The 24,639-nt window shown below is 40.8% G+C and overlaps 1 protein-coding gene across 1 annotated transcript in view; it reads right to left on the bottom strand.

Moving 5' to 3' along the window:
- Nucleotides 1–841: 841 nt before the first annotated feature.
- The window catches only part of SYP (synaptophysin), a 28,481-nt gene continuing 4,683 nt past the window's right edge, over nucleotides 842–24,639 (bottom strand). Inside the window, exons 2-7 of the mRNA XM_058173254.1 lie at nucleotides 24,049–24,114; nucleotides 13,736–13,860; nucleotides 12,565–12,763; nucleotides 11,089–11,280; nucleotides 8,630–8,930; nucleotides 842–3,672 (exon numbers count right to left, since the gene is read on the bottom strand). Coding sequence (XP_058029237.1) covers nucleotides 8,634–8,930; nucleotides 11,089–11,280; nucleotides 12,565–12,763; nucleotides 13,736–13,860; nucleotides 24,049–24,114 — 879 coding nt within the window. The 3' untranslated portion in view covers nucleotides 842–3,672; nucleotides 8,630–8,633. The remainder of the gene's footprint in view (nucleotides 3,673–8,629; nucleotides 8,931–11,088; nucleotides 11,281–12,564; nucleotides 12,764–13,735; nucleotides 13,861–24,048; nucleotides 24,115–24,639) is intronic.

Raw genomic sequence — 24,639 nt, forward strand, 5'->3', positions numbered from 1 at the left:
AGGTATAAAAATTTATTTTAAGAGTTTAAGCTCTCTACAAGAATCTGTACTACTAATGGTGTCAAAGCAATTTGGCGGTAGATAAGAAATTCAAGGTAGGCTGGACTTAGATCTCTTGTGGGCGCAGACTGATGATGCGTTTGACCCTTCCCTTGGGCTCAGCCTACTCGTCTCCTGCATTAACCTTCTCTTAGCAAAACAGCAGGTCTGGCTGGCTGCCCTATCTCTGGCTCTTTGCAATCATATTAGGTTCCTGCTCATCCCATAATCTTCCTTCCCAAACTAAGAAGCAAACAACTAAGAAAAGAAAAGGCCATGTTTATAAAGGGTTAAGAAAAATTCTGTGGCTCTAATCAATGACAGATGACTCCTTTTTTCCCCTGAACTGATATAAAGTGGTTGGGAAACACTGCATTCACAGATTGCGCTTTTAGCTTGAAGTGAAATCATTCAAGAACAATTTAGAAAGCAGATTTTCCTTAGTTTAGGGTTTCAGACATGTCAAGAAGATGCTGTGGCATTCTTTTTTCTTTTCTTTCCCTCGGCAATCCTGGTTAGGCAAGGGAACACAGGTGCTCATTTTCAAACACTAACTCTTAGTTTAATAATGTAGTTTCCCCTAACCAAGTCAGCTTTAGTGGCTGGGATTTGGAGAGTTACAAGCCCTTTGATGATCACTTGGACTTGCATGTAAGGATAAATAAATCTGGAATACACAGTGGGGAGTGCGGAGCTTTTATCAGTCAAAAAGATACATGACTAAAATATGTAGCTAGGCAGCATGATTAAAACATCAAATAAAGACACATCAAACATTTACTTTTAAATTCATTTTCTTTCTGTTTTTATTTGGTTTTTATCCATTTTTTCTATAATTTTGGGGGGATAAGGGGGCATTTTGGGGGAATAATGCATATTTTTCTGAAGTTTTGTTGCTGTTCTTGTTGGTTGGTGTTTTAATTTTTTTTGTCATTTAAAGATGGAAGAAAAAATCACACAATATCGACCGGGGCAAAGAGCCGGACAAACCGAAACGCACAATTACGGCACAATCAGATACACAGACACTGAGTAATATATAGTCAGAGTGCCACTGGGGGTGGGGAGGGGGAGAATGAAGGGGTCTGGGCTGAAGGGGGAAGCTTTGGCTGGTATGGAGTGGAGCAGTTGGAGGCCAGAGGTTTTAAAGGGAAAAAAGAGGAGCAAGAATTAGGAGATGGCCTAGAGAGGAAAAAATGAGTAAATGTGGAGATCAATGTAAACATGGTGAATAAATTTGAGAAAAAGTAACAGGGCTAAGGAAAGGGGATAAGTCAGTGGTAGGGCTCAGATTAACAGAATGAATTCGAGAATTTAAGAGCAAGTGGAAGAGAAAGAATCTGAATGATAATGCATATTTATTTGAAAACGGAATCAATTTTGTTTGTTATGCTAAGAGCTACTACCTGATACCAAGCACTCCAGATCATATTGTACAAGCATGTATTGATCAGAATGATTTCACATGCAGCATGTTTGCAGTTGATTAGATTTCCCCATTTGATCTACAGCTTCCGGCCTTCAGGAGCTTGGTTTGTGTGAGAACATCCAGCAAGTGGGTGGTTTTCTGAAAACCGCAGAGCTCAGGGATGCCATTTGAATAGATTTCTGTCTCACTCTTGGGTTTGTGTAATTTTGTGATTTCTGAGAGCATGGCAGCTGATAGATGTCCTGCATCAGGGGTAGGTTCTACTTACCTTTACTACCAGTTAGCAATGGGATCGCGCGCATTCGCTTCATGAATGTGCGCACCGAGCTTCTGCGCATGGGCAGAAACTTCTGCGCATGCGCAGATCGTCTATGATGACATCCAGGTGGGTGGTCGGAGACTCCCCCCCGGTTTTACTACCGGTTCGCAAGAACTGGACTGAACCGGGGGCAACCCACCACTGTCCTGCATAGACAGGGCTCTTGGAACATGCTACCATGTAGGTCTCATTGGCTTCTGAAGCCTGAGGGCTGCTCGATACACCTGTCATAGGCAATCATGCATGGAGGCTTCTATGTGAACCAGACTGGGGACAGCCCTGATGATTGAAAAGGTTCAGCGGTTAGCCATCCCGATGATAAGTATGATGTCTGGATGGATTAAATTACCGTATCTTAAATACAGGTTTTAGGAGAGAGAGAGAGAGAGAGAGAGAGAGAATGCAAATTAGGAAAAGCATGGGGAAGGGATGGATGGATGGATAGTGGAAGCCTCCCCCGCAATCTCCCCGTCCCTTAAATATAGACCCCTGGTGCAACAGCTCACTAGGAATAAGTCCCCCACCCCTGTTTTGCTCTTCCCTCCCAACTGGGCTACAGCCTTCTAAAGATATGGTCAATACACATCCCTTCAAAACAATAATGAGCACCCCAATGCTGTGGATCTTTCTGAGGCTTCCCCATTTTAGCATCCCTCCTCCCCTGATGTAATGGGCCGTGAGAATATCCTTGAGGAATAGGAAGAACAGCTGCAACCAAGGTAATGGTCAGATACAAGAAAAATAGGCCCAGATTAGAAGTTGGGAAAGCATCTCAGACTCTACCCTCCCTGCTTAATAAAGAATAAAGGCGTGGTGATGGGAGGGGGGGAGAGAAGGCGCATTCAGAGTTGCAAGATTCTCTTACTGTAACCCTAGAATAAAAGTAGCTTTAGTGTTCATGACTTTGGTATTTAAGTCAGGTCTACCTCAAAGAGCTAAGATCAGTCTTGCAACTCTGAATGTGCCTTGACTCCTCCCCTCCGCTGTGCCGTTTATCCTGAAGAGAACTAGAGAGAATAAAATCTGAGACGCTTCCTCAAATTCCATTCCTGCTTTGGACTCAGATTTCTCTTATCTGGCACCTGCCTTGGTTGAGGCTCATCCTCAAGATTATTCTCACAGCCCATTATAGCTACCTGGACCCACGTGGAAGGAAAGCAGGGGATAATTTCCCCCAAATATATTTGCCCTCTATCCTACCCCATAGATCAATGGGGTGAAGTCAGGAATGGAGGGTATGTTAAAAAAAACAACAACTTTAAAGTGCTGCTAGAGGATTGAACCCCCAAACAAACCCCAAACCTGCCTGGCATTTGCACACTCAAAAGAACAACCCAATTGCCCTCCACCTCATCCCCTTCCGGCCCATCTTCCGGCCCATCTTAGAGACATGCAGAGGAGAGAGTGAGGAAAGCTTGGCATCAGATGAGGTTCAAAGGAAAACTGAAGTCCTGGGATGCCTTCCACTATACAGAAAGCATGGGATGAGGTTCAAAGTGAATGGCGAGAGAAAGGGTACTTCAGGAGGAGATCTGACAACCCATTTTGGCTGGAGAGTGTAGGAGATAGGCCTGGAGAGGCCAAAGGTCAAGAAACTGTCCTGGGGAGGGCAATGATGTGGAGAAGTGTGTTATGCATGAGGCATTGGGGCAGTGGGAGAGGGAGCGGTCTACCTCTAGTTATAGTTTCTCATATATATATAATATATATGTATATATAAACAGCACAAACATCTACATTCATCCTGGGGGGGTGGGAGGGCTCCACCAGCCACCTCCCAGTATGAGCACCCACCAGCCCTCCCTTCCCCCGCACAAGGGACATGGGGAGCCAGGACGGGATGGCTGCTTCCTTCTCACAACGCCTTCTATTTGGGGGTAGGAACCTGTGGAGAGAAAAGGGAGAAAAAAGAGCCAAATGAACACAGAATGAGTAACATCATCCTGCAATTGATGGACATCCTGATATAGCAGAGAAGGACAGACAGACATCTTAGCCAGACCTTAGCAGAAATCTGTTGAAAGAGGCACCATTCTCTAGCACAACCATGCCACTCCACCAAATGTTATCCTCCATCCCCAGCTATGGCAATTGTCTTGCCTCAAGGAGACCATGAGCACAGGGTCTGTCATGGGGCCTGCCTGGCACTGCAGACCAGAAGAGAAAACCAACTCTATCAAAAGACTAGAACTTTTTATTGAGATTGGCTGTTATAACAAAATCTTACAAATCTTGATTATGCTGTTCCTCCTTCTCTTCCATATACCCACTTTTGAAAAGGTTTCAGTATGACTCAGGATTGTCAACTCTGAAACCTCTGATTAAAATAGCTACAGCGCTGGGATTTTCTCAACCCAAACTGTTTCGGTTGGTTGGCTGGATTGGGTTGTGAAAAGCCATAACATGGCTGTGATTAATGCCTGTGCCAAATTGCTTCTCCAAGGACATAAATATATACAGTACCACAGGTTTTTGGAGTTGATAATCCTGAGTCACTCTGAAACCTGTTCCAAAGAATGTGGAGACAGAGCCACTCCAAGACAACTTTGGACAAAGGAGATGACAGCTGTCCTTTTCTACATCATGACAAGAATAGACTGTGTGGATGACACTCTTAACAGAGTAAGGAAGTTGGCCTTAATTGAAATCTACAAGAAGCATTACCTAGGTAAAAGGTAATTACCATTTCACTTAGGTGAGATGGGTGGCATAGAAATGGGATGAAGGAATAAATAAGTAAAATTTCATCAGTGACTTCCATTTATGTCCAAGCTAGGCCTGGTTGGGAAGCAGTTTGCAGGTTATTGTGTCTCATTTTTCAAACCCATTAAGCTCTTTAAAACTAGCCAACTTAGACTTAGCATATAAAGCAGAGAAACTGCAATCCCCTCTTTTTTATCTTTGGACTAAAATACAATAATTTCGCATTAAAGATAGAGTTTCCTGTCTGTATGTGCCTGTTGAAATCTGCTGCCTGAGGTGGAAGTCTGCCAAGAGGCCAAGTTTTCTCTGGCTTGAAAACCGAGAAGACAAACTTGGTTTTCTTTCAGGTTCTTAAAATTACCAATGGGAGAGCAGGAAGCTTAATGCAATTCGGGTTTTATTATTAAAGAAGCCTGATACGCTACCAATGTTTCTTTTGTTATTGTAAATTACGTGTGATTACTCTTTTGATTCTCAGAACCAAATTAGAAATGATACAGAAAGCCTTTGACTAGAGTTTCTCTTTAAAACACATACACACAAAGTAAATGCCAATCTTGCATGGAAGAAACACCCAATGGGATAACATCACTGGAAAGGGAATGTACAAATTCCCACATGCAATGGTAACAATTTCCTTTCCTTCCCATAAACTGTTGCTTGCTGCACGAAGTTAGGCATGCAGCAAAAAGAAATTAGATGGTTTGTTAACTACAATTCCTCTGGGAATTTGTTAACAGGACAAAACAAACCAGATGCAGCAGGAGTAACTGATCAGGTGGTCAATTTTAAATGGGGAAACTCTAGCATCCTGGTCCTGATAGAGCTTGGGCTGTGAATAAGTTGGTATTCAGTTGGTATGAATTGCACACAGTATAATTTAAATATAGGTTTTTACAGAATCGTGATACAGTTTTGTATAATTATATAGCGTGAACTTTTTTTTGTTTATATACTTACACTTATAAAAATATGTGATTTTATCAGAGATAGGCAATCAGTTGCCATCCACATGGTCCCAAACACTAGTCCCAGTGTCCTTACTCTGGCTATACTTTCTAGGGATTTTGGGAGTTATGTTTGAGTAACATTCAGAATGCCATAAATTGCTTATCACTGCTTAGAAGATCGATACAGAGAAGTGGTTTCTTCATTCCATGAGCTGGGGAGAGCATAAATGTCTTTCCCTTGGAAAGAAAAAAGAGTTTATCTACATCTTGTAAGAGCGGGTACTGCAAAATGAAGTTTGGGGTTCAAGAGGAACCTGGAACATTTGGGTTAATGTATCTAGTAAGCAAACCAGCAAATTTCCTGTCTGCAGCTCTCACAGCCCAGACATTGATCTCACTCACTTCTTTTCCACAACTTTTGGATAGCATTTTATTCCCAACTGCTGTCCTCCCACCACTAGCAACACAATCTCTCTTCTCCCAACCAGTGGACTCATTATTGTGTCCAAGAAGCTGTCATTCCCCACTTATTTCAGACAACAAAAAGTGAGAAAAAAAGATAAAGCATGATAAAATGATTGAATTTTTTTTTTGTTTCTTTGATTGATTTCCTCACCTTTTCTCTTCATTTCTCACTCCTTGTGTGGCCATGCGAAGCCTGAAAATTGAATCTGACCAACTATGGAGTGGAGGTAGTTTAATCTTGGTAAGACTGAATTTAAGGCTAAAGCTAAACACCTACGGGTTAGTGACCAGGTTAGCTAACCCCTTTTCAGTTATCCCTGGGTACCATTAAATGTGTAATGGGACAGGACCGCTGCTAAAAACTAATTAACCAATTAGACTATGATTACTAAGCATAATTAACATATCTAAGCATAATTAACATATCACAAAGACTGTGTTCATATAACATGCTAAACCAAATAAACAACAGCTTAACAGTTGATCTGATTCATGCAACACCTTGTTAAATTTTAGATTAGCTACTGCAATTTATAACCCATGGTTTATGATTTAGTATGTTGTGAGAGCACAGCCACACTACTTTCCTTTTAGTGTAGGCACAATCTAAGGGCAACTATGGTGAGATGCTGTCATATATTGAATTATTGCATTATTTGGGAGCTTAATCTCTGGGCATGGATCAATTTTACTGTGTGGTAACAAGCCCAAACTCTAAATGCAGGGCTGCAAAAGCTAAAATAGGACAAAACAATAGGCAGAAGGATAATACAGCTGAACATGCTGCATGAACTATTTAAACTGTTCTGCATAGACATAACTATCCTGAAGTTACAACCTCAGTCTCTGTGTATATGTATGTATCAAAATGATAATAGATAATTATAATCGAACCCACCCACCCCCACACCTTTTGTATAGAGGTGCTATATTAATGCACGTACAATGGGGAAGAGCTTTGTTCACAATACCACAGCTGCCATTTTGCAGATTTTGACGCTTCCCATAGACATTACTAATCACCATGCAGAATTATGCTGCATAATATTGAATCTTAGACTGGTTTCCTGTCTCTCAATGGAGCCCCTTTTGTACCTTATCAAAGAGATAAGAATCTTGTTAGCGTACCTTTCATCCTTCCAGAATCATTATCTAGGATTCTCTCACATCCAGCTATTGGCTCCTTTCTCCCCAGACATAAAGAAAATAGCAATAGCAATAGCACTGCGCCACCATGGCTCCTAAAAATCCTCTGCTTTCCTTTATTTCTCTCTTTTTTTAAAAAAAATTGCTTGTACGCAAATACATCCAAGCAAAAATTCAAGCCAATAAATGATTCCTACAGAGATGTTCCTTGTGATCTTTGAATGGGACTGGACTCTGTGACCTGTGTTTACCTGATACTGGACTCCTATTTGCATGAGGCTTACAATGTATAAGATGTGTTGAACCCCACCATCAGTCTGTATACCATCATTTGGAAGTGCTCAAATGCTAATTCTAAGGCAGTTATTAAAAACTTAACACATCACAATGAATAATATTTTTTTTCCAGTTATTGCATACCTGTACAGATGTTACCACTTGCTTCGCATCAATTGTACGGTAGCTATAGGTATCATTATGCAAGCCACCATTTCTACTTAGCAGATTCATATTTCTACAGAACTTACACATTTATTTGTAGGATACATGGCATGGGATGCAGACAAGCTCAGATAAACAGTGAATGGTCTTTGCTGTTACAGAGCACATATATATCTTTTTTTTTTTTATTTATATCCCGCCCTTCTCCGAAGACTCAGGGCGGCTTACATTGTGTAAGGCAATAGTCTCATCCATTTGTATATTATATACAAAGTCAACTTGTATTGCCTCCCCCAACAATCTGGGTCCTCATTTTACCTACCTTATAAAGGATGGAAGGCTGAGTCAACCTTATCTTATCTTATCTTATCTTATCTTATCTTATCTTATCATATCTCTATAAAAAATAGACTACATATAAATAATGCCACATATAAATAGACTCTATATTTCAAACATGGTTGGTTTAAACCAGTTTTTATGGTTATTTTCCCTCTAAGAATTGTTTTTCTGGGGATTTTCTTTTGGTAGTCCTCTGTGAGAGTACTGGATTTGTGAGTATTTGACCCTGTTAGGCAGGCATGTCACAAAACAGGGGTAATTAGGGCTGAAACAAACCTAGAATAAAGAAACCATATATTCTAGTTAGATACGGCAATTGGGACTCAACTACTACTATCCTTATATTTACTGAACTGGAACGTTTATGAGCAACATTAACTATGAAAGAATTTATCTGTCAGTATAATTCTGACAAGGCTCAATTTTTTAAAAAAATCATGTATTTTCATACATCTATATGAATTTTTATGGTCCTGCCAAAGGACAAAAAATGTAGAGTGTGGTAACATATATAGAATTCAATCTTCTGAGAACTTTGGATAAAAGCCAGTCTTGGGCATTGTCAATATCTGTAGAAATCTTATAAATTTGAACATGAGGGAAGAAAGCCAAATAAGATTTTCTTTGATCGAAGGGGTCAGGCTGCAGAGCCTTAGATCAGTTCTGGGCTTTCCACAGAGCTAGCAGAATCATAAGCTATCATGCAAAATCTTATCACGTATAACATGGAATGGATCAACATAATATATGCAACAACTACATTATTCCATTTCCCCATGTGTTTCCATGACTCACCCGCCTACATCTGGTTTGCAAAGGAAGTGGGCCCGCCTTGGACATAACCACCTTGCTGGCCGAAGTCTCCCTGCTGACCATAGCCTTGCTGGCTGTAGTCAGGCTGGTAGCCACCCTGCTGCCCATATGTGTCCTGTTGTCCATATCCTGGAGCTTGGTTGTAGCTATCTCCATAGGTATCAGGTGCTGGCTGCTTCTCCTGGGCTGGTGGGTACTTCATGAAGGGGGCACTCCATCCAGTCTCTTTAAAGACGAACCATAGGTTTCCAATCCAAAGCACCAAGTTCAGGAAGCCAAAAACCTATGGACAGCATGAAGGTAAGTTGATGAAAGAGTTGGGAGTGTACAGCCTTACATGTTAAAAACACTGCATGGAGCATTCAAGAAGACTAGTTCAGCAACCATACCAATCTAGCAAGCATATAACCCCCCTGAGGAATAATGGCTTCATTCTTCATTGGTCAGACTCAGACCTACCTCAGGTGCTAGGTACAGTTTCGGATCCTATATTTTAAGAAAGATTCCCACAAAGTAGGATGGGTACTAGGATGAACAACATGAACTATCCAGGCAACAGTAACCCATACTAGAGTAGAGGGAAGGAAGTCAATGCTGGACAGTTTATCCTGAGGAAAAATAACTGTGGGGAGCCATGTATCGTATTGAAAATTGTCATGGCTTGTCCTTTATTATCCCAGAGATACAAAATAATAATTTTCAGTTACAGGAAGGCCATTCATTCATTCATTCATTCATTCATTCACTCATTCATTTACTTGTTTTATATAGAAGCCCATCTCAAATCAGTGACTCTGAGCAACAATCAATCATACAACCAGTTAAAATGGAATACAAAAAAAGAAGTTAAATACAACTAGCAGCCAAGAGATATCATAGTCAGTGTCAATATAACCAGGAAGCAGGGCCCTTCATAGATTTGGGACGCCAGGCTCAGGCACATAGTGGGATCTTCAGGGCCTTCTGAAAGGCCAGAAGAGTCAGGTCCATCCTAATTTTAGGGAGGCTATTCCAGAGGGCAGAGCCAATGGTAGAGAAGGCATGTGTCTTGATCCCCGCCACCTGATATTCCTTGGCTGACAGGACCCAGAGAAACACTGTCTTAACGCCAACTCTCACTCTCTTTTAATTTTAATTTAGGAAGTGGGGGAAAAAACTTAATGGCCTAAATGGCACCGTCCAACTCTCTGATTCTATGCAGCTGCTGTGTCCCCTTACACACACTGACAATAGAGACAGGCCAAACAATAACTCGATCCACAGACTGAAGAATTGCAAAGGAAAATCCTAATTCTGAATTAGCTTATATCTACGTCTTTTTCAAAGTTTCTGCTATCATGGATCATTAAAAAAGAAATTGAAAAATGCTGGGACCACCCAGTTAAATAACGTCACCCCTTCTTCTTATCTTTAAGTGCAAGGAAGGGTCAAGATTTTTAGTGGATAAGACAGTACTTAAACTGGCACAATTACAGTATCCTTTTCCCTGGTCTCAAATAATGTCATTTCCCCTATAAAACAAACAAATAAACAAACAAACAAACAAACAAACAAACAAACAAACACAATGTTGTTTAATGCAAGCATCTAGGCCGAGATAGTTCCAAACTTACAACAAGACTCACAAACAATGAATTACAAATTGTTCCATTACAGTACCCTAGAATAGGCCCAAATTATCCCCTTAGGGCTAATTATCCCCAGTTTAAAAACCAGTGGAGTAAGATAAATATAGTTGAATTTGTCTATGCATTCCTATTTCCTCCGATTAAAAAGCCTATCTAAACAAAATTTTGTTCTGAAAACGTATAGTAATTAAAATTAACAGGGTTAAATGTTATTAAGTTTGCAGGGAATTGTGCACTCATAGAAGATCGCTTGTGTACCAGATTCTAAGGGTGGTTTGATAAAATTTATCAAATCTCAGCTTTCAGATTAGTTTTGTATTAAAGTCTGGCTACGAGTCAGACCAGAAAACAGAATCGTGGGATTTATTTGATAACAAGTAGCTCTGATTTGGATCAGCAAATGGTAATATGACACTTGTGTAACACAACAATTAAAGTTGTTTCCTTGAAACTGGCTCATTGTAAGACACTTACCAGTAGAGGCATCACCCCAAGTTCAGACAAACAGGCATTTTTATAAAGCAACAGATAAAGATGCACAAAACACCAACACATCCATGTAAACAACAAACTTGTCTTGGTACAGAGTTCATTAACTGAAAGCCAGAAGTACAGATAAACTCTTTGAAAATATAGAAAACAGACTCATATGGAAACAGACACACACAAAAGACAAATACTGCAAAGCTATAGTGAAAGAAAGCTAAGAAAAACAACTATAAAATGCATGTTCAGTCTCCAGGAATGGACCCTATATGGAAATTCTATCTACACTCTAATTATATTCCTATGACAGTGAGTTGGAGGACTTACCACAGAAGTATTGAGGCCAGAAGTGATGGGTTCATATTCCTCCTTGCATTTGACCTCTGGCTCCTCACACACAGACATGCCTTCTATCACATTATCAGGGTCAGTGGCCTCCTTGACATCTGAAAGCCCCTTGGCCCAAGCACAAGAGCTCACCAACCACATGAACACAAACACAGCTGTCACAATGAAATCCTGCAGCAAGAAGAAAAAAATCCAACGAGGTTATAGGAAAGATTACCCAATATGTGAAGAACAGTAAACCTCTGGGGATCTCATCAGTGAATATCATAAGCCTCTCTTGTACCCAGAGAGGATCCAGAACCAAGATCCTGCCATGCCCTCCCAGCACACCCTAACCCTAATCCAGTATGGATAGAAGACTTTGCGATAGTGGCTATCTGTAGCTTGGGTGTAGGATGAGGATGAAGGCTCAGTAACTCAATGGCCGTGTCAAGTCTGTCACTCAAGCCCAAGATTTTAAATTGGCTAATCAATTATTTAAATTTCACCACAGCTAGAAGATCATTAGGTGGTCTCAGATAAGCCACTATTTTGAAATAATAGACACTGGTGGTAAGTAAAAATTGGTTTCACAAACCTTGGAGGAGCCCCCACCTTGACACTAGTGCTTGCAATAGGTCAGCAGTGGGATAAAACTATATAGATAATCCTCGATTTACAGCAGTTTGTTTAGTAACCATTGGAAATTACAATGGCGCTGTAAAAAGTGACTTATGACCATTTCCACACTTACAACTATTGCAGCATCCCGTTGGTCATGTGATTAAAATGCAACCGTTTGGCAACTGATTCATATTTATGACAGCTGCAGTATCCTCGGTTCATGTGATAATCTTTTGCAATTTTCTGATAAGCAGAAAAGTCAATGGGGAAGCCAGTTTCGCTTAACAACCGTGTTACTAACTTAATAACTGCAGTGATTCATTTAACAACTGTAGCAAGAAAAGTCATAAAATGGGGCAAACTCACTTAACAAATGTCTTGCTTGGCAATAGAAATTTTTGGCTCAATTGTGCTTGTAAGTCGAGGACTACCTGTAGTATGCTAAACTATAGCACTATGGCAATATTCAAAATAAAGAACCCACATGTAATATTTATTTTGTTCAACATACTTTAGACACCGTGACTCGTGCTATCATCAATTAACTTCCTGTTCCTAATGAACATCTAAAATTTTGATGCACAAAACAGGGCATTCAAAAAGCACTCTTTATTCATTCAGGTGGGGGCATGAACAACCTGAATGTAAAGTTATTATTTAATGATGGATGACATTTGACCCTTCCCAATGAAATTGGAAGGCTTTCCAAATGCCTGCTTGCCATTTTAGGTGCCCTCTTCAGAAGCAACTACTCCTGCTGAGGTTAATTCAAAGGGTGCTATGGGTAGTATCAGGTGTGACACATGTGCCGAAATGGCTTGTGCGATGCTATCATCCTATAATTGTACTCACAACCATGGGACCTTTATTGTTCTCCCTGTATTTATCCTGCATGAAGATGTAGACAACAGTCGCGGCTAGAGAATAAAGGAAGGCAAAGACTGCAATGGTGACAAAGAATTCAGCAGAGGAAGAGTAGTCTCCAATCAAGAAAACCTTGTCTTGTTCACCTCCTTTACAGGTGGGAGCATCAAAATACACCTGGTGGAGCCTAGAGAAGAGAGAGAAAAAATCTGTAACAGGAATTCACAGAAAAAAGGCAGCCAGTATGGGTGAACTTTGGTTACATTGAACCAGATAGATGTTATTGTGTTGGATTACAGTTCCCAGCATCCCATTTGGGAAGTGTTACATTAAGGAAAGCTGCCTAATACCACAGGAGGACCACAAAGAGCAAGAGAGAGCAAGCAAGAGAGAAACTTTCCATCCTTTCTCAGTACATATGAAATTAAGACCATATCCTTCTTAAGAACTAATTTCAGGAGAAGCAAAACCATGGGGATTACTGCCACAGGATTAGACCCTGATTATGAAAAAGTGATTAGCAAAATTCATAATGAATCTACTTCATGGTAGCAGTTGCTATTAGCCATGACAGTGGATGGATCCTCAAGGTTCAGGGTAAGTATAGTCCTCAATGCAACAAGTTAAGGATTAACAATTGTGGAGGTCCATTACCATATGCTCTGCTAATGGGCTCCTTGGGTTTCTCTGCATGACTGTAGGAAAAGCAGACACACATAGACATGCATGTGTGCATGCCTCTACCCACCACCCATCCACATATATATCAGGAGTTCAAACTTGTCTTCTGTCCTTTATCCAGAAATGATAACATTCCCTTTGTATTGACCCTACTCCCCGTGTCCTATTGTTTTCTTGGCAGCAATAAATAAATAGTGGTTTGTCATTCCTTTCTTCTCGGATATTTGTTGGCCTACAAACATTCCTTGGTGGTCTTCCACATAATAACCTAGTTTGACCCTGCTTCGCATTTTGGGACTCCCAAAGTTCTACTTGGTGCTGGACACTGACTGTCAAAACCAGAGCCACTGGTTCGTAGCTTATTTCTGGAATGTGCTGTGTTCTGATCCATAAACAACATCTTGCGTGTAAACCTTTACCCACCAGCAGTTTCTTTACAGTTTCTTCACTGAACAACCCCAACTAAGTCTTAACTTACCGGAAGGGGTAGGAGAATTCCACCTCTATATTGAGTTTGCTCTCATTTTTCTTAGGACAATTGACGCTGAGGCGGAATTGTCCAGTGTAGCTGCCACACGTCGCAAATGCAAAAATGGAAAAGAACTGGGGAGAAAAAGAAATGGGGAGCAAATATGAGTGACATTCACAGGAAATTTGGAAATCTACTCAGCAACAATCCTATTTATTGTGCTACATATCAGAAGTGTGGCACCAGGCAAGCAAAAAGGCTGGTACAGATTTCACGGATATTTAGTGGCCATGTGTAAAATATTATATACTCCTGGGAAAAATGCAACTATTTGCTACATTAGAGAATGGAAGTTTCCTGAAAATAACTTAATGGAAGGTTTTGAAAAAATAGCTTGATTTTTTTCATTGTGTTGACTTTTTATGAAATATTTTCTGTTTGAAATAGTAAATCTGGATTTTTAAGTACCTCTTTCTATATTGAATACCTTAATTTTATAAGATGTCATTACTGTGTGAGAAGAGGAAAACTGGGTTGTGATTTGCTAAAATTATGTAGGCTTCAAAATGATAGTAGGCCTCAAAAGAATTGCTATATATTGGAGTACTAACTAGAATGATTTCCTAAGAATAACGTGATATTTGTAATCTGCTACGCTAAAGCAATTTTATAACATATATTGGCAAAGTAAATTGTTTCAGAGGCTATTTTGAACTAGGAACATTAGAAGCATTGGAAATAAGAACCTGAAAGTAGTAGATGATAGGAGATTTCACATGTACACACAAGTATCTGCTAATTGATGGTTAGCATAGAGTACAAGGAAGTAACTTCAGTAAAATTCCATTTATTGAGGGGCTGTCTGAATAAGGGTATAAAAGAAGAAGATGGGTCTCAGATCAGGGCCACTGGCCATAGCTATTCCTTGCCAGACCTAGCTATTGTCTCTAGATCTATCCTTTCTGGACCACATTGCAATGGGTTACTGATGTAAGTTGTGTTATTACGGCTTTTCATGTTCCAAATTGCTCATGAAATAAACCTCTGAATCTTCAAGTAAGAATTGTTTATTGCATTACTGTCTCCTGTTTTCTTTTATTGAGATATTTTTACGACAACTGTAATGCTAATTATATTTGCAAGCTTAAACATTTGTGATGTTGAGTTCCCTGCCACCCAAATATTTTAAAGACCTTTCCCACAATCATGCCAATTAATTTCCGGCCCAGTGATCTAGTTAAAATGCTGGAATCTGGAGGTAGATGGCTTCTCATTGGTACCTTATCCTGGTTCCTTAGAGTGATAGTTTAAGATGAGATCATGTTTTGTGAGCTCTGTTAGGTGATTGAGAGATAGATGATGGATGGGTGGATGGACAGAGAGACAGACAGACAGATACATAGATAGATATGGCAGGGACATGGATTGATTGCTGGAGTTTGTCCTCCATGATTGATCAACTGAACAGTCCATTAATAGCTCATGGCATAGAATGGCACACGGGGGAGGGGAATTCCTGAGATTCTTTTGCTTGTAAGAATTTGGGTGGTGAAAATGGTGAAATCATTTTTTACTATTGCATATTTAAATATTTTAGTTCTTTAGTATGATTTTTTTTTAAAAAACCAACTGGCTGGATTGACTAATTCAAGGATCTGGAGGACAAACTATTATAATAAAAATGCACGCAATATTTTTCCCAAACAAGCCTTTAAAAAAAAGAAAAAAAAGAAAAAGATTTAGCAGGCTTCAAACAAGAGTGAATGTACTGGTAATCTATTTTTCTATAATACTTTTTTCCCCTAGTCAGAATCCCCTCAAACTATTTTCTCCCCTCAATAAGGATTAGCATTTAATTTGAATTTTTATTTTAAAAGGACCACATTTTGAACGATTATTGCAGTTCAGTTAAAAAACAACATTGAAAAGTTACAGGCAGTTGCTCTATTGCAAACATTCACCAAATTTATACAATTAAAAATATAGATTCCAATGAAGGAGTCTGGGAATTTTAATTTGGTGAAGGCTATATTGTCTAGGTTTAATAATATATGAAAGGACTGTAGTAGTTGTGGATTCATCGTAATACAATATAATTTTTTTCTTTGAAGAGCTTTATATAATTTTTATCACTATATTTTACTGTATAACATTGCTTTATTTTTGTTATTTTTGTCACATTAAAAAATGTTAGTCTTCTATTATTTTAGAGGCCTCTTAGCTAGCTACTTCCACTCCAAATATGGAATGCCCAGGTTCAGAGTGAAGAAATACATGTTAAGCTAGTTATATGTTTTTACATGATTAGAAATGAATCATAAACCATAGGTGGAGTTTGTAGAATTCAGAAGAGTTTAATCTCATCTCAGTTTTCTTCATCTTATGTTATACAGTTTCTGCTGTTATGCCTATGACAATTTTTGGTGTACAGAAATTGCCTAATGTGGCACCGCCCAGTTGTAAAAGGTACAAGTCAGTTGCAGATTTCCTACCTCAATGAGAACTAGGGTCTTGAAATGAAAATTAGTAGGCATTAAGCACCCATCATTTCTCCAAGCCAATCTGAAGTACCGTATGTTTGAGCTGAGGCATATGACGCTGTATTCTGCTGAACTTTCTGCCGCTTTGTGTGGAAATATATTTTTGAAGCACTTTATGACCCCAATGTGGCTTCAAAAGATTTTAGGTAAAAGGTAAAGGTTCCCCTCGCACATACGTGCTAGTCGTTGCCGACTCTAGAGGACGGTGCTCATCTCCGTTTCAAAGCCAAAGAGCCAGCGCTGTCGGAAGACGTCTCTGTGGTCATGTGGCCGGCATGACTCAACACCAAAGGCGCACAGAACGCTGTTACCTTCCCACCAAAGGTGGTCCCTATTTTTTCTACTTGCATTTTTACGTGCTTTCGAAACTGCTAAAATCAAAAGATTTTACCTCTCTATAAAACACATCTTTTCTTATATGTGGCCCTTTCAGTTGATGCCAACACATCTCTTTTTCTAGCAAGGCAACCTCTCGATAATGAGCAATGCCTGCACCCATATGAGTCACAGGGCTATTTCAGTCTTCCATCCAGAGCAGGAGTGTGTGGGGGTGGGATGTAAATGCTGTTGGGTTCACTTGGGCCAGCAGGGGGCACTCTAGGAAGAAAACCGGCAGATGAAGGGATCATCTTAGCCTTTGCTTAGGATGGAGTGGGGGGGGGGGCGCGGGGTAGCAGGAGGCATTTGGTTTACTGTCATCATGGATCAGCTGAGAAATCACTGTGTGATCATAGATATTTTTAGAGCAAAATTTGCCATAGGAAGAGCTGGAGAATGAGGGTTGGAGAGAGCGGGCCTTATCCCTCTCTTAATCTCTTCCTCCCAGCATCTAATCAGGGAGGGACCAGATATTAACCCAGCCCTGACCCACTTTGCTCTCTACCACTCAGGGAGCCACAATTTCCTGCCTGGGCTCAGCCCACACAGCAGAAGAGCCAGCAGAGATGCCTGCTTTAAAGACCTGCTATATGGTGATTGCTATTGGAAGGCTTTTAAATTATGCCGCTATGAATTAGATTGTGAGGAGCTTAAATCCCTTTAATGAAATGGCTTCCAAAGGCAGAGGGCAAGTAAAGAACTGCAATAAAAAGGAACAGCATGCTAGTCAGGGTTCCAGCCAGCTGGCTGGGGTTGCCTTTCCTGGATCCTCCATTCCATTGTACGGCATTGAATGTGCACAGTCCTCATTAATCTGATTTGAAATCTCTCCCCCCCCCCTACCAGAATTCCCTTTCCCCCAGATGGTTTTGTGCTGGGATAACATGCTCCCTTGGAATACTGATAGGGCAGAAGGGCCTATGCTACAGAACATAGCTTACTAGAGGTCCTGTAGACAAATAAATACAAGTGGTGAGAAACTGGTTCAAGATAATACAGAGCTCATCTTTTTGTGTGTGCATGTGTGCACCTCTGAGTTTCTAAGATATTTATGTGGCTTGGTGTGATGTTCATGTATTAAGGCAGTTCAAATTTAATAACTTAGAGATAGTTTCAACTAAGCTGGCAATTCAAGCTAGGAAGCACAAGCGGAAGATTGTGCCATTTGAAAATAGTATGTCAACCCTTCTTTCCAACACATCCCATTGCAGACAACTGTGAGGCTGGGTAGGAAAAACAGCTTGGTAGTCACAGTCAAGACACACAACTCCTGAGGTTGCAAGTGCCATGGAAAGCTTTACCTAGAAAAATGTGGGGTGCACCATTGCAAAATAGTGAAGCAATGCATCTTTAAGGAAACAAAATAGAGTCTTTTCGGTCTGATAACAAATCTGTTCCAAGGCTGATCCCCTTCTCTATGGAAAGCTCTGGAGACAGAGGGAAATCTGCCGGGGTCTCCAAAGGCAGGACTTCGGAGCACTTCACAAATCACAGTGCAAATGTACTTTCAGACTAGTCTTTGCAAAATACATAATAAAAAGTGGATTAAGAAGTGCTGGTGAACCTGACAGATAAAGGGATTTAGGATTTATTTAAAGCCTCTGAGGCCAGGATATGCATCGCAGAAAGAACAACCAGAGGAAACCGGCTTTGAGGTCTTGGTATGCTGCAGGCTATGCTGGGAGAAGGATTTAGTCCCGATCCATCCCTGTGTCAATTTACTACACCTTCCGTAAGACGTCCTGGAGGCAACAATCTGCACAACGTATTTCTTTGAGCCCAACAAGTTGACTATTACATTCAATCTTTTTTTAAATCCATTATCTTTTTTTTTTTTCCAAATTTGGAAGCTTATATGTTGCAGAGCAAAGCATGCCTTAAGCATAAGCCGTATTTTCAATGACAGAGGCATTCTTAGAAAATGGGATGGTGAGTAGGGCTGCAGGCAAGTTCTTCATTTGATTTTTAGTAGATACAAGTGTTTGGGTCTGGCCGTATCTCCCATGGTAACTATTGTTCTGAAAATACCTGCATTTATTTATTTATTTATTGTTATGGTTTGTATACCGTCCTTCTCCCAAAGGACTCAGGGCGGTTTACAGCCAGATAAAACAGGAATATAAAAATTAATTATTAAAAAAACTTATTCAATTTGGCTAACAGCTAAAATTCAACAAAAAACTAAAACTTAAATTAAACTCAATTTAAAAGCCCCCATTAAAACTATTAGGCCAGCCCTGCGCGACGAAACAAGAATGTCTTAACCTCACGTCTAAAGGTCCGGAGGTCAGGGAGTTGACGTATCCCTAAAGGTAGCTCGTTCCAGAGGGCAGGAGCCCCCACAGAGAAACCCCTCCCCCTGGGGGTCGCCAGTTGACATTGTCTGGCCGACGGCACCCTGAGGAGGCCCTCCCTATGGGAGCGCACTGGTCGATGGGAGGCATTTGGAAGCAGCAGACGGTCTCGTAAGTAACCTGGTCCTATGCCATGGAGCGCTTTAAAGATGGTAACCAACACCTTGAATTGCACCCAGAAGACCACCGGCAACCAGTGCAGCCTGAACAGGAGAGGTATTATGTGGAGGCTCGAGTTGCTCCCTCTACTTCCCGCGCAGCCGCATTCTGGACCAGTTGGAGCCTCCGAGTGCTCTTCAAGGGGAGCCCCATGTAGAGAGCATTGCAGTAGTCTAGGCGAGAAGTGACGAGGGCATGAGTGACCGTGCATAAGGAATCCCGGTCTAGGAAGGGCGTATCACGTGAACCTGATAAAAAGCTCCCCTGGTGACAGCCGTCATATGATCTTCTAAAGACAGCCGTACATCCAGGAGGACGCCTAGATTGCGAACACTTTCCACAGCAGCCAATGCATATCTAAGCATGCCCATTGGCTCCAAAGGCTGGAATCCTTGATCTACCCCAGAGGTGGCGAACAATGGCCCTTTTATGACTTGTGGACTTCAGCTCCCAGAATTCCCGAGCCAGCCAAGTCATAAAAAGGCAATCATTCCCCACCTCTGCTTTATTCAGTAGAGAATATCTGACCTCCAGAATTTCCCAGGAAAAGATATCCCAAACTGCCAAGATCATATGGAATCATATTTTTCAGCTTCCAAAATCCAGGATGGCTTCAACCACAAGGGTCTTATATTTGCAGTTGTGTTCCATCCCATCAATGGCTTCCCTGTTCAAAATTCTGTTAATAAATTTTATTTGTGTGTGTGTGTGTGTGTGTGTGTGTGTGTGTGTGTGTGTGTGTGTGAGTTATTGATGATACCAAAAGAAAATGTTTATAATGGGTATGTTCTTATACAGGAATAGAAAAACGTAGGTTAAGTTTAATGCCAAAATAATTGTACAAAGCAATTTTCATGAGCCTGGAGCTCTCCAAATATATTGATTGTAACACGAGGCCCATAATCGCCAGGTACTGTGAGAACTCTAGCCTAACCTATTGGGAATGCAGTGGGGAGAACGCTATTTTAATGTGCTTAGCTACTGAGGTTTGGGGGGGGCGGGTGTAGGGGAAAACTAAACCACCTGTATCTGACCTGCAAAGATTTGCTCAGTCATTAGATAACAGCAATGAGAGCATAAGACGTTTAACTCTTGGCTGCCATCCAATGGTTATTTGAGGTATTACAGCCCATGTATGATGGAGGGCAGAGTCTAAAGCAGGGATAGTCAACCTTTTTATACCTACCGCCCACTTTTGTATCTCTGTTAGTAGTAAAATTTTCTAACCACCCACCGGTTCCATAGTAATGTGCCGTGTATCGTCATCTGCGCATGCCTCTCGGGCATCATGGATTGGGTTTGGGGCGGGTGTAGGGGAAAACTAAACCACCTGTATCTGACCTGCAAAGATTTGCTCAGTCATTAGATAACAGCAATGAGAGCATAAGACGTTTAACTCTTGGCTGCCATCCAATGGTTATTTGAGGTATTACAGCCCATGTATGATGGAGGGCAGAGTCTAAAGCAGGGATAGTCAACCTTTTTATACCTACCGCCCACTTTTGTATCTCTGTTAGTAGTAAAATTTTCTAACCACCCACCGGTTCCATAGTAATGTGCCGTGTATCGTCATCTGCGCATGCCTCTCGGGCATCATGGATTGGGTTTGGGGGGGCGCCAGCTACCAGCTCTGCTTGTCTGTTACAGCTGGGTGGTGTGGGGGGAGATGCGTGAGCTATTCTGGGATGAGGCTCGTATTATAGCACCATTTAGTTTCACTTACGTAACGTGAACTAAACTTATGTGCGGGCGATACAAGTAGTATATTTTCAGAAATTTAAATTGTCATGGGGAATTTTATGAAAACCTAATGAAAAAGTTTTTAAATGCTGCTATGAAAAAGTTTTAAAAAGTCAATTAAATTTAAAAAAAGGAAAGTGCTTCAGTATCGGACAAAACCCCTACCGCCCACCATGAAAGCTAGAACGCCCACTAGTGGTTGACTACCACTGGTCTAAAGCTCCTCATTTTGACACCACCACCAGCCCGCCCTTTTATCTATCTATAGACCACTCTTTTTTCTCCTTCCTTTCTCTTCAATCCTCCAAACACACTTTTTTTAAACTGGATATTGATTTTTTTGGTGTGTGTTTTGTTTAACTGAGTATTGAGTTACTTTAAGTGTCACCCTACATTCTTGGTGGTTAACCTATACTTTATAAAAATAACTGGATTGTCTTAATATTTCAGGCGAGGGCTGTAATTATTCTGAATTTCAGCTGGACTTTTTTTTTTTTTTTTGCATTTATATCCTGCCCTTCTCCGAAGACTCAGGGTGGCTTAAACTATGTTAGCAATAGTCTTCATCCTATTTGTATATTTATATACAAAGTCAACTTATTGCCCCCAACAATCTGGGTCCTCATTTTACCTACCTTATAAAGGATGGAAGGCTGAGTCAACCTTGGGCCTGGTGGGACTAGAACCTGCAGTAATTGCAGGCAGCTGCTATTAATAACAGACTGCATTAGCAGTCTGAGCCACAGAGGCCCCTTACTTACTTTTGAGTAGATCCACCGATGCACTGGAAATGTAATTCCTATTGGATCAGTGTTCGTTTTCACCGGTATCTTGATATAATAACTTGTGATGGTACCATACGATAGCATAACATAAAAGGATAAACTCTTTTCCAAATCAGTTTGGTTCATTGTGACTTCATGGAGGAAGCAATACAGAAGTGAATTGGTGCCGCTTACAGAGTGTTTTAATTTTCCACTCTAACCTGCCGCCCTGGGCATTCCTCGAAATCTCTAATTTGAATACTAATGAGGCCTAAAACCTGTTTGCCAGATTTCAGAGGCACAGAGATATATAGAGAAGATACTTATTCTGGGCACCAACCAATGTTCCTGCACACATTCCAGTTCTTATTGTGTTCTAATACAGCTACCAACATTGCAATAAAACAGGCAGATTCCCTATGGAGTGTGCTCTCAGTTAATTAGGGGAAGCATCTGAATTTTCCATCTCAAGTGCCCTGACTGCTCCTGATTTTTCTAAAGTCTGTTTTTATTTTAGATTTCATTGTGTGTGGTCTAAAATACTTGCTGTTTCTTACAACAGAATTGAATGAAAGGGGGGAAAAAATGCCACTCCTGTCATTATGGTCAAAAAGATGTTTGAAACTACTAGCTTGTGTGCCTATATGTTTGGATATTATTCTCTATATTCTGCTTTAATGGTCTAGAATCATCACTTCAACTTATAATGTAGAGCATTACTTTTTCCAACTCCAGTTGACGCCTAGATTTATGCCATGTCGACATTTATTCATTTGTTATAGTTATATTCTACTTTCCCACAAGGTGGTGTATGGAAGGTGGTCTTCTCCCATTTCTTCTTCTAACAACAACTCTGTGAGGTTGAGTTAAGAGAAAGTGACCTGAAGTCAATCAAGGAGGTTCTTTGCCTGAAGTAAGAGTAGACCTGAGTTTAATTGCTATACAACCCTGCCTTTATGATTATTGCTTAATATGCATTCATTCCGGCAACTGTGGATTTAAAGCGATATAATAGGTCTAAGGTCTAAAGTGATATAATAGAGCATCAGATTAGGACTGTGGAACAATTGGAAAAGCTTCCTCAAGTTGTGTTCAGCTCCTGATGTCTTGCATAGCCATATCCACACTGTACATTTTTCTTGGCAGCAAAATGGAAGTGGTTTGCATTGCCCTTTTTTAAAAAAATCTTAATGGCCTCTTTTCCAAGTAGTAACCAGTTTCAGGCTGGCTTAATTGTGTATGCATGTTTATATGGGAAGTAATGATCAGATAGGTAGACAGGATAGGAAAGTTGCAGATTCAACCTTTTAGTCAACAGCCATAGTTTCAAGCATTTCCCTAGTTTCTGTAACAGGTGACATGATGGCACCTGCACAGCAAGCACATTTTAATACTGTATCATCATTTACAAAAACATCTAATTCAGCAGGAACTCAAGGGCAGTAAGTTCTTAGCTGCTGTGTGTGTGATATTTGGTACCATGAGCATTGTGTGAGAAACTCTTCGTGCATATTGACCCATCCATTTTATCTCGCTATCTTTCCTAATTACCTAGTTGTTGGAATACATTTTAATTAGATAGACAGATGATGAGAGGGAGGGAGAGAGGAAGGGAAGGAGGGAGGGAGAGACAGAGAGAGAGAGAGAGAGAGAGAGAGAGAAACAGAGAGACAGAGAGAGAGAGTGAGTATTGTGCCTCTTAGGTTGGATGTAGCTTGGACTTCATTCTATTCCTGGCAGAGCACCCTTCTTGGCCAGTTTTCTATCTGAGGTAGGGAGTCTCTCTTTTGCACCATCTCTCCTGATGCTGGCATCATCACTAGCAAATCCGAGCACTACAGTATCACGATAGCACTTTCTCCCTGTATCCCTGCCTTCCATCCTGCTAGGTTGCTATGGTCACAGTGGTGGTGACGGGGAGAATTTCCAGATGATTGGAAGAATAGTCTGCCTGACCTGGTTCAATGCTTCAGCAAACAGGCTGTGTTCCAACCCATTCTTGCAAGGTCTAGGCTAGGAATGGTTGGCAACCCCAGTAATTCTGGAGATAGCACAGGGAGGAGTGAGACACTTCATCCACACGTGAGACCATTCAATGTTAAGCAGCCAAATCCTGCTGGGAATAGCAGCCAGGAGCTTATCTCTCAGTCCTAGTCCTGACTTCAAATGCAGCTGGAGCCCAGCCAGGGCTCGGGAGCAGACTATAACTGAACAGATGCCAAAGAAAGCAAACCTTCTCCATCTTTAAGAGATGAATGCAACTTTGGGAGAAGGAACAAGCAAACACTGTCATCTCTGCAGCATCTTTCTTAATTCTAAGCAGGATGAAGACAGGAGTTAGACAGACTCCTCTTGACTTTGTAGGGGTGCTGGTATGGTGGACTCACCCATTCTAGCAACTTTACAAAACCCAGGGGCTCCTTGAGGATCCGGAACTGTCCAACCGCCACAAGCTGTGAAAAGAGAAAGGAAGTTTAGTTTATAAACCTGTAGAATATATATGCACTTAAGTTGCTGCATTAAGCAGAAACCTGTACTGGTCCAAAGTCACAGATCTTTGACGTCTTTCAGCTGGATAAACTGAAGGTGAATCTGGAATCTAATGAGTACCAAGGATAGGTATGGCCATGAAGCTCCACCCCTTGTCCTGTCTCCTTTTGTCTCATTCAGAAAATCAAAAGTTTCCATCCCCTACTCTCCACTGTTTAGATCAGTTGGGATCCACCAAACATATTCAAGTAAAGCAAACATACTAAAGAACAGAAGCTGTAGTTGGAAGCTCTCTGCCACATTTCTCAGAATCATTTATCCAGTTTGTTTTTTTCTAAGCACTACAACAAAAGAGAACAACCTTGGATTCACACAGGGCAATGGCCCAGAGTGTCTTTCAAAATTGTCCAGCTAAAGCCAGACTTTCCCAACTTGACATTATCTGGATATGTTGGAAGGAAATTTTAAGAATCATGAGAATTCTGGCA

Source organism: Ahaetulla prasina, chromosome 2, assembly GCF_028640845.1.
Source record: "Ahaetulla prasina isolate Xishuangbanna chromosome 2, ASM2864084v1, whole genome shotgun sequence".
In the NCBI taxonomy this organism is placed as follows: domain Eukaryota; kingdom Metazoa; phylum Chordata; class Lepidosauria; order Squamata; family Colubridae; genus Ahaetulla; species Ahaetulla prasina.